The sequence below is a fragment of the Watersipora subatra genome, chromosome 6 (assembly GCF_963576615.1).
Source record: "Watersipora subatra chromosome 6, tzWatSuba1.1, whole genome shotgun sequence".
In the NCBI taxonomy this organism is placed as follows: Eukaryota; Metazoa; Bryozoa; class Gymnolaemata; order Cheilostomatida; family Watersiporidae; genus Watersipora; species Watersipora subatra.
This window is the reverse complement of record NC_088713.1, coordinates 57,436,101-57,446,956: the sequence shown is the minus strand read 5'-3', so window position 1 is coordinate 57,446,956 and position 10,856 is coordinate 57,436,101. Positions and strand designations below refer to the sequence as shown.

Below are 10,856 nucleotides of genomic sequence, written 5' to 3'. Positions count from 1 at the left end.
TGTGTCCAAGCAAGTTTATTTTTATGTCACCTAATCCTCGAGGGATTATGACTTTGAGGATCTCCTTGGCTGATGAAAATCATAACCCTGAAGATTGTTCAAGTACTACGGTTATTGAGTATAATTATTACTAGTACTCTGGAGTTCTGTGTGCTATGAGAGATTGTCATATGTAATAACTATGTGCACAATTATTCTATTATTATTTAATGCCAGTATATTTTATTATTGCTAGTACTCTGGCAGTTTTGTGGGTCATGAGAGATCATCATGTGTAATAACCATGTGCATAATTATTCTGATAAGTTTAAAGTTGTAAGCGTAGCTTCGGATGGACAGATACGGCTCCTATTATAGTAAATATTCCTATTGTTATTGTCCTGCACTGAACTTGTAGTATACAGAACTTTAGTCAGTACTTCGTAATTAAACTGTTTTCTAACAAGTACACATAATTATTACTAGTACTCTAGCAGTTCTGTGTGCCATGAGAGATCATCATGTGTAATAACTATGTGCATAATTATTCTGATAAGTGGGGAGGTAGCTGATTGGTACAGTGGTTAGAGTGTCGGTATGCAAAGTCAAATATCTGAGTTGAATTCTCATTTGCTGCATTTCTTTTTAAAGTTGTAAGCGTAGCTTCGGATGGACAGATACGGCTCCTATTATAGTAAATATTCCTATTGTTATTGTCCTTCTGCACTGAAATTGTAGTATAACTTTAGTCAGTGCTTCATAATAAAACTGTTCCCTAAGTAATTAGACTGTTTTCTAACAAATACACATATAAATATATATTTACAGGCTATAGTGGTCTTCTTATTGCTACGGAGTCTCATGCGAAGTTGTTGCGATGTCGGGGCAGTCAAGCTAAATACAGAGGGTTTCCTTGTACCTTGTGGACCCTTTTTCACACATTAACTGTAAATGCAGGTATGTGATTTATTAGACCTGGCCACATTAAATTTAGAGTAATTAGCACAATATTGTGAGGAAGCAATTCCTCTTGTATTATTCGTTATTTTACTATATTAATGATTGTTAGCCTAATAAAAATACCGATAAAATATTTATTCAATAATGTTATTTTATCTGATAAGATGCAAAGTGAAAGGGAAATATTCTTTCTGTAAACAATACAGTTGAACCTCAAGGTGTGAATTTAATTCATGCTGTTATTAAACTCGTACATCAATCAACTTGAATGTCAATCAAATAAATCCCATTTAAAATCACTGATATCAAGTTAATTTCTGACCTGAAAAAAATGAAATCTTTAATTTAGGGAAATAATCAGGTTTTCTAAATAATAAATACTTAAATATCATCTAACAGTGCATGATAAAAGCGAAGAAAAAGTGTTACTGCGTCAAAGAAAGATATTATTTAGCTGTCTAACTTTAGCAATGGATTATTACAGCCAATAGAAGTGGAGGTGGCTGAAGCAGAGCATTTTCTCAACTTTAAACATGAGGGGCACACTTGGTGACAAAATCAACAATGATATCGATTAATTCCATGTTTTTCAATGAATACAAGAAATCATGTAATTGCAAGACAATAAATCTGTCCAGAAAATACCAGTCCTTAATTGGCTCTCACTTCTTATACGTCATGACAGCTTCTTAAAATATGGCTGGCATTTCAAATTTGACGAAATGACAAACACAAAACTCAACTTGAATCATGGCTCATAAATCAGAAACGCTTGTATATTGAGCTGCTTTGTTCATAAGTCAAGGTTTGACTGTATGTAACTTTGTGTAGCATCAGCAGCTGCTAGAAAAGATGAGAAGATAAGGAAAACTGAAGATGTCTGCTATGAGGCACTCGAGTCCATACGTGGTTATGTGGCACACTTCTTTACCTGCGCTGACTGCAGGATCAACTTTGCTCAGATGGCTGTTGAAATTCCTAAACTGAAGGGAAAGTCTAACAGTGATTGCGCTCTATGGCTCTGGGACGCTCATAACAGGGTGAGATTTGCTTCTTTCTATCTTCCATATCAGGGATCGTCTGGTTCAAACATCATATTTGTATTAGATATTGATTCATTGAGTTTATTTTGAGTATTTAAGGAAGAGCAAGACATTTAGTGCTCGTAATAATTTACATTAGCAACAGTTGGTTTATATAATACATAGTTGCACTTTTAATTTAACTGACTTCTAAAAGCCTTTTATTGTGCAAATCACTTAGTATGCATAGTAACAATAATTCAATATGATTATTTATAATTTATTGCTTCAAATTTCGTAAACATTTGGTACTGATTACTGATTTCATGTTGACTTTTGCCTCCCTCCGTGTCACGTTTGATAGAACTGTTGCTATTAATGAGTCTGCGATGCTGTGAGGATGTGAAATATGTGGCGTGAAATAGCAAGAGATTACTGTATTTACATTTGTGAACTGCTGATATCAGAATATGTTAATATAATCATAAGTAGAGGTTTACCTATAGCTTAACTGAATACTCTGTAGCAATAGTTAGTTATGTTATATCAACTGCTGCTAATCACATCTATAATAACAGAGATGACATGATAATATATATGAGAATTCTTTACTCCTCGTTATCGAAACTTAGTTTACTCATTGTGGCAAGCTTCGTAACCTTGACCCAAAACCTTTATTCACGGTAAAACTAATCATTTTCAGATCCCTCTGTTTTGCTACCTTTTGGTTAATAGCGTTTTTGTTTTTGTGATAAGATAAGTAAGTAGAGATTTAGCTTTAGCTTAACTGCATACTCCGTTGTTTGGTTTGTAGCGATTTCGGTTTTGCTTTGATCCCTTTGTGTATCAACACAAAGTGTCTAATCATCTACATGTTATTATACTATCAGGCAAATAAGAGGTTGGCCGGAAAGACCAGTGAGGATTCTGTGTATCCTAAAATTCAGTTTCCTTCTGAAGAGTTGTGTCCTTTATGCAGGAATCCCAGAGGCATGTGGAATGAAGAAACGGTAAGGTTTAAAAGCATCAGTACGTTGTGCTCTCCAGCGTATGAGCAGGCCTAAGCATGTATGTTTTGGTCTAAAACATCACTCAGTAAAATATTCTATAGTGTGAGTCACCCGAAGACATAACAATGATATAGACATAGAGTTACTCTCATTGTGAACTATCACAGTTGTGTTGCTGTATCCATCAGGTTGTTTTCTATCTAAAACTATTATTATTGTCACAGTCAGCTCATTAGTCACCTTATCACTCAATCATGATTATAAGCACTGATCATAGAAACTTCCTTAACCTTATAAGTATGGATACACATCTCTTGTTTTCCTTTCATAGGTTGATTTGTTTGGTGGGTTGACTCTGTTCACTCATCTCGTCATAAAATAGACATAAAAAGTTTGTGGTCAGCAGCCAGATCTGTTTCATTGCTGGGTCAATTTTTGAAAATTGCCTCCCAAATGTTTTTCCAAGTTTTGTTCGAACAATGTTGATGGTGGCACAGTAACATCAGGTTGAACTGTCATTCAAGTGTGTTATTTCTACTGCATGGACGCCTCGCAGCGGTTCGTGTCAGCAATTCCCTCTGATAACTCCTCTTCTTTTGCCTTCACCTCCTTGAAAGTTTGTTGAAGCTCTAACTTGCTCCAGATGAAAAATACATGCCAAGGGTGGGCGAATAAATCTCTGAAGCAAGATTCACCTGGGCCACTTATGCCTGCGTTCCTTCATGCATGGATCTTATCGGTTTTATCATCTTGCCAGTGGAGATCTTGTTTTGAGACCGCATCAACGGTCTTGGGTGAAGTCATTGAAAACGCAATGCAAAGGCATGACATGTTGTAGACATTTGTCCTGCATCTATTGAGGTCAAACACTAAAAATATTGTACTACATCCCTCCATTGGTATAAACCCCTCCTCTCCTACAGGATTGGTCACGGTCATCATGTGGGCGAGGTCGGGGTTGGGTTATGAACATGTCGAGCTCTGTTCGGATGAGCCCGAACGTGGCACTAGAACAAAGAAATACGCCGAATAAGGCACCTTACAAATATTTTTTCAGGTTTCATTTTAGGTTTCATTTTGTTATCAAATAAATATAGTTGCTCGATATTGTCACAATTATGATCAGTCAGTTGCCATTCACAAGCATTCATGATATTAATAGTCGACATTGTTAAATGGCCCACATTTGGTTTTAGATTTAAATTTTGAGTATGAAAACTACACTGCACAGCTTTTCCTGCTGTCCCATCTTATTGGCCAGGTCAAACAATGTGACAATGATGAGAGACTTTGTCATTTTATGGTAGGGGTGGCAAAATATTAATCACAAACTAGGAAAAAAGGTCGTTGATTGTGTGAATTTGGTTAAATTATATTTAACTTTAAGCATATACTAAGACCTCTACCAATCTTAAAATTTGTAAAAATAGGTAATTGGAAATGTTTTATTTTCCATGCATCCATTTTTCTGGTTAGGTACTACCCCTACGCTGTAGGAATTCGAGATTTGCTGATTTATGGTTTGTTATCCATTATCAACGCATATCTGCAATAAAAACCTAGACCCAAAAACCTAGCAGGGAAACGCAACCACCCCGTGATAATAGTGTTAGCCCCAAAACCCAGGTTAGTGCAAGCTCAACGGAGCTCGATCAACAAACTTCGCCACCTGATGGCCGTGGCCAATCCGATGTCAATATTATTAGCTGGAGTGTTCCTTTCTTCTTTGGGTGAGAAGAAATACTTCTCTGAGACCATGGCAGAATTTCTTTGTATTGCTGCAATGGGCAGTGGATAGTAGACTTATTTTTCTGCTATTTGTGGTTTTGGCTCTGTGATGTATTGCTTTAACAGTAAGGAGTTTACTCCTTACTTTTAACAGTAAGGAGTAAACTCCTTACTGTTAAAAGTTTTGCCTTGGTTCACTCTGGCACAACTCGACAGATACTGACTTCTTGCAACATTTCTCTATTCAAGTTAGTAGTTTAACTTCACATCGTCCTCCCTGAACCAATCTTGGTGTCTTTCGAACAGTTGGCCCAGTACTTCATACGCTGGGTTTAAAGTCATAGTCTTTAAAGTCCCACATCGTTCAGTGACCTCTTATTATCTTCTCATGTAACTTTCATTTATTTTCTCCTCTAGGCTTTCTCGAATCTTGCTGTATTTTGGCTTTCCAACTTTTAGGTTATTTCGTAGTTTTTAATGGGTCCCCCATGTTTCGCATGTATTGCGACTGTTATCATGGAATAGACTATGTTTTGGTCTGCACATCATTATTTATCTCTATGAACACAGATGTCTAAACATGTCTCCAGTCTACTTGCTTTGTAATCACAGTCTAGTAGGTGCCAATGTTTGGACTTTTGACGCATCAATGATGTCTTATGATGACCCTTGTATGTGATGAATTTATGCTCTGAGCAGAACGCAAGTAGAAGTTTACCGATAGAGTTACATTTGCCTAGACCAAGAGTGTGCAACATGTTTCTTTTGAGGACCACTTTTCAATATTTGAACAATACCTATGACCAGCAACCCATAATGATGTAATCTAATGGAAAATTGTGTGTCGAGTTGAGGAGACTGAGAAAATGTTCTAATATAAGTAAGTACATTTCTTGCAAACAATAAATACAAACTATTATTAGCATGAATCTGTAATATTGGAACAAGAAGTTGAGACAAAAAAATAAAGCGCAGATCAAATAATTAGGGTAAAACTTGGTACTTTACATTTTCACACAACTTTTCAATGTCCGCTTTTACCGATGTAGTTGCAAATCAAAGTTGACTGGTCTGGTGTTCATCGGTGAGTTGACTTCGGTACCTGTCTTTAGTAAATTTCATTCTTGGAAAAAACTTTGCAACAAAATGTACTGCCAAAAAGTAATAACATGTTTCTAGCATGCAGCTCTAGATTTGGATACTTTCCAAATACATATTTCTCATAAAAGTTACAAAATAATTATTAGTATATGCTCTCCTCAAATCAGCATGTGATTTTAATTCTATCATCTCCATTTGATAGCGGTCAAGACTATCTTCAGGTACCGTGTCAAAGGGCTGGGAAAATAGTTCGAACTTAAGTTCACATTTCCTAAAATCAGTAAACCTCGTTGAAAATTCAGAATGCAACTTGTCAAGTTGTTTAGTATATTTTGAGCAATCTCTTCCGGCAGTTCTGCTTTTCTGACTGCTAAACAAGGAAAATGAGTAAGTTGTGTTTTACTCAGTTGATTCCGAAACAGTTGAAGCTTCGTTTCAAAGGAACATATGTGTTCAAATATCTTATTTACTAACTGGCATTTATCTGGTAGTTTAACATCTAAATCTGAAATATGTTGTGCGATGTCAGTTAGAAAGGCAAGGTCATTTATTGAGTCATCATCAGTTAAACCAGCAACATCCTGCTGCTTATTAACCATGAAAGTCACAATCTCCTTTCTCAGATTCCCAAATCTTTTCAGCGTACTAGCTCGGCTCAACCAACGCACTGCAGAAAAGTACACAACATCTAGGTAATCTGAATCAAGTTTATCTAAAAATGCCTTGAATTGGCGATGATTGAGTTCTCTAGCACGAATGTAATTCACACATTTAACAACACTTTTCATAGGCTATCTGCCGAGATATAAAAAGTGCTTAGTTTTTTGATTTCGTGGCCACCTCCTTTCAGATGGAAGATCCCTTCAATTTATACTAACTCAAGTATGTAGAATTCAAATCTGATGAATGACTCTGGATTTGATTCCCATTTCATTGTAAAACCAAATTTGTGTATAAGTCGGTAGTTATCTACACCTAATATATGAACATATGTGGTTTTCTGGGCCAAATAGCAATAAAATACAAGTTAATGCAAATAACTCACCTGCATGAACAGTTTCGGCTCCCATGAGTTTGTCAAGTATTGTCTTCGATTTTACAAACAAGTATCTGGTGTGTTTCTCGCAGATCGCACATACTCTCTCCAGTACAGGCTTACTTGTGGACAACTTCACGTTACTTGCAGATCTCAATGTTTTCTTTGGCGGAGGGGATACTGAAATGTCTCCTGGGTCATCTGCCACTGACAACTGTGGTAAAAAATAAAGATAATTTTTCAAACCACATGACAAAGCAGGGACATAACATGCATTCACAAGCCAAATCAACCTTACTGTGAGGGTAACCCAATTAGTGCTGGAAAAGTGGATATCATTTTTTATCTTTTTTAATCTAACTTTTCAAGGACTTAACTGCAGTGAGTTTGTCTGTACTCTGTGCAAACGTGAATTAAAGTGATACACTGAGAACCTGACACACTACATAATATGACAGGATCTCGGCAGGATTGGATAGTGCTAATTAAAATTACCTCTGAGTAGTTTCTCTTTGCTTCCTCAAGCTTGCTTTTATTAACTAGTCTGGAGTAGCAATTATTGTGGATAGTTGCTCCAACCACCAATGAATCTCCTTCTTTTACTTTAGCACACACAGTCCTCTCAGGTTCTTTGTTAAGTTCCATCTGTTGTTGGACAGTATTCTGTAGCACTGAGGATGAATAGTCAGTTAACTTAATTAAGGCACCTTTGTGGCCTTCAAAGTGAGCCGCATGAGCCATCACTGACAAACAACACAGATGAATATCATCATGCTTACAGTTCTGTAATGTGATAAATTGACTCGGCTGACCTGTTCCAATTATAGAAGGAAATCTGATTGGTTAAGGAAGAAAAAAATTGCCGAAAGCCGGTTAATCCTGCGTGCTACAGTAAAACGAGACAAACTGGTTTGTTGCAATAACTGCCTTTTTTCAGGACAAGCGAAATCAGTAAATATCCTCAAGCAACTTTTTACTAATTCTCCATCCCTAAATGGCTTCCCTTTTTCTGCAAGTAACACACAGACTTTGAAGCTAAGGTCGGTTGCAAGCTCAGAGTCTTTCTTATATGAAGTAAACACCCCTTGTTGCTTCTTAATTGCCGGGTCATCTGTTCCAGTTTGTCTAATCTAGCTTGGCCTAACAAGGTATCATGCATGGCTGAATGTATTGATGTGTAATGTCCTCAATACAGCAATTGTAGATTGGCAGATTACACGTACCCTAGGACACTTATATTTCGCTAGTATTTAGTTTCGTGAGTAGCTCGCAGACTAAAATTTCGGAGCAACTTAATTTCGCAGCTCTGATGAGTGCGAAAATATAGTGATGTGAAAATAAATGCAGTGGAACAAACATAATTAGATTCCTCAGGTTCAGTTCACCGATAAAAAAAAAAATTCAATTTGCGACTAGGTTGTAATTGTGAACCGCAGGTAGAATGGTGTGGGCAAGGTCGATAATGCAATTTGATCGCTTGCTGCCATTTGTTTCTTGGACTATCAACAGGCCCGTTTTCACTGGGGCAGCTAGCTGGCCGGCTGAGCCGCCCCAACTTTTTGGGAATTTTTTACGGTAAGTGCAGTCCAACTCGGATAACTCGCCCTCGGATAAAATGTAACATTTCATCTCAAAGACAAGGTCAACTCAAACGGATTTGTTTGGTCAATTCCAACGCAATGATAAATTCCTTCAGATAACTCGACCTCAACATCATTTATTCGAAAAGTTATTTGCCCAACAGCCATGGACGCGGTTTTTATCGCTGTGGAATATCACTTCATTCCAAGCCATAGAGACAAACCTCAACTTCTAGTAGTTCTTAGGCATCATTATTATCATCATCAGAGGCAAAATATTTTTGTTAACGACTTTTATAAAGGTTTGCAGAAGATTAAGTTTTATCAAACACCCGCTTGGCCATGTCCCATCGAAAACGTAAAAGCCTCCGAATGAACTTAAAATAAAATCTGCAAAATTGATCTTTGTTAAAATGCTCAAAAGAAAAAGATGTCTTTTTCTTAGCATTTTAACTGTGGTCATGTTTTGCCTATTTTAATTTAAAAACGTCTCGTCAGTCACATCACTTAAAACAAAACAAATCTCAAAAAATTACAAGTTATTGAAGAGGTGTCAGTGGTGAATCCAAACCTTTCCAGAGCCATGCTGCTTGTGTAGTACTGCGAGTGTCAGTGCATGTGTCTTATTTTCTTTCAACACACAGTGCTCACTGCATTGATTGATGTCCCCAGCAAACGATAATCTACTAATTCGTGTGCATTGACATAAAATTCCTATCATTATAAATCATTCTTAATGGGAAAATAATCATAATTAATTGCAAAATAATAACGTAATAAATTTTGATAGTCAAATTATTTTGTTGGCTTATATTTTAACGATGCTATAGTGGTCGTTAAAAACGTTAAAATAAATGTCGTCATAAAATTCCATTCTACAGTATCATAGAACAAAGCTATTTAGTTTCGCTTTTTCGCTCGTTTGTTATGATAGTTTAGTTTCGCACATGAAACTTTCGCGAGAGGATGACACCGCGAAAACGCGAAAGTTAGATGCCGCGAATACATAAGTGTCCTAGGGTATAACACCTTTGTTGTGCTCAACAACAAAATATTTGCTACTCAAGTCTTTATTGAAAACTCTGCCATTAACGTCAACTTTTCTTAGTAGCATAGATGTTTAGTTACAAAAAAATTCACTCGACTGTTCTATTACCATTGCAAAAAAACTTTAATGAGTACAATCAGCTGGCACAGAACTGAGTAGAATCGATAAATTTCATTTAACTCTGTGATGTATGTTTAAGAAAATATTTCTAAAATATTTTAATAAAAATTTATTAAATTTTTGGAGGAATAATCTGGCCCGAAAAGTTAAACTTTATGTTGGGTATTTTACTTCATTCTAACAGAATACCCAAATACACCCCAGTTTGGAGCTGGTAGTGCCAGTTTAGTCTCCAGCAATACGACACTCGAAGCAGGTTGTGTATTATCCGATAGCAGGTGCAAGTATCAGGTGCAAGTATCAGGTGCGATGGGTAAAGTTAGTATACAGTAGACGCTTCTACACCGTAAACGATCTATTCCAGGAACCTTTACCTTATAGGATTATTTGTAGTGGTAATGAATTGTCAAGGCCATTTACTATGAGTGTAGTTGGTGAGTACAGTGACTATCTGTTAGTTATGTACACCCAGTCAGTAGTTACCTGTATCAGCTCATATTTATTTGATTGTTTTGTCTCTTACAGGTTTATGATTTTCTACATTCACTCTATGCAGATGTTAGACCCTTCAACTTTCCTAAACTCCTCTCTCAGGCTCCGGAGTGGAAACGCTTGCCAGGCGTGGACTCACTGCGAGATTGGGAAACCAAAACAGCCATAGGTCGTGCAGAGATGTCTATGTGCTATTTATTGTATATCACATCTGCTGTTGTAATTGCCGGTTTGTTCTATTTTGTTGTCATCAAGAGAAGACTTCGACTGCGTTCCAGAAAGTGTCCCCCACGAGCGGAGTCAAACCTTGACTATAATAAACCAATTTACTAACCAAATAGAAAACTATGTCACCAAAATCTTTGTTTTTTCTTGCAAATTTTGTGCTAGCATACATGTCATTTTCTTGTATGTAGAATTTTGTCTACTGGTGCTTCTTTTTTTAGCCAATTAACTTTTTGCTGATCTGTTATAAGTTTTTACACTAGCTTTGCCAGGAAATATATCTGTACCAATATTCTTAAAATTAGCAATAAATCGCTGTAACCGATTGAGTGGATAATAACAGCTATACTACGAGCGCATGAGGAGTTGCTTTAGTACTATGGGCAAGGAATCAATGAATAGGTCCGACTTACTATAGCTGTACTAGGAGTAGTGGTTACTGTAGAGGGAGCCACAGTTCTACTATGAATAAAAATGATACAATGTAGAAACAGCAGTACTTTGTGTCAGATGTAAATTTATTAGAAACTTACAGTGTGTCAGTGTGAGGCTGAT

The 10,856-nt window shown here is 36.6% G+C and overlaps 2 protein-coding genes across 2 annotated transcripts in view; one reads left to right on the top strand and one right to left on the bottom strand.

The window, feature by feature from the left end:
• Window positions 1-10,856, bottom strand: part of LOC137398395 (serine/threonine-protein phosphatase 6 regulatory ankyrin repeat subunit B-like) — a 627,280-nt gene that overhangs the window by 608,093 nt on the left and 8,331 nt on the right. The window lies entirely within an intron of this gene.
• LOC137398816 (sulfhydryl oxidase 1-like) lies at window positions 48-10,605 on the top strand. Its single transcript, XM_068084993.1, has 5 exons — window positions 48-102; window positions 808-936; window positions 1,771-1,979; window positions 2,852-2,971; window positions 10,110-10,605. Exons 1-5 carry the CDS (start codon window positions 48-50, stop codon window positions 10,407-10,409), a joined length of 813 nt encoding a protein of 270 aa, XP_067941094.1. The 3' UTR covers window positions 10,410-10,605.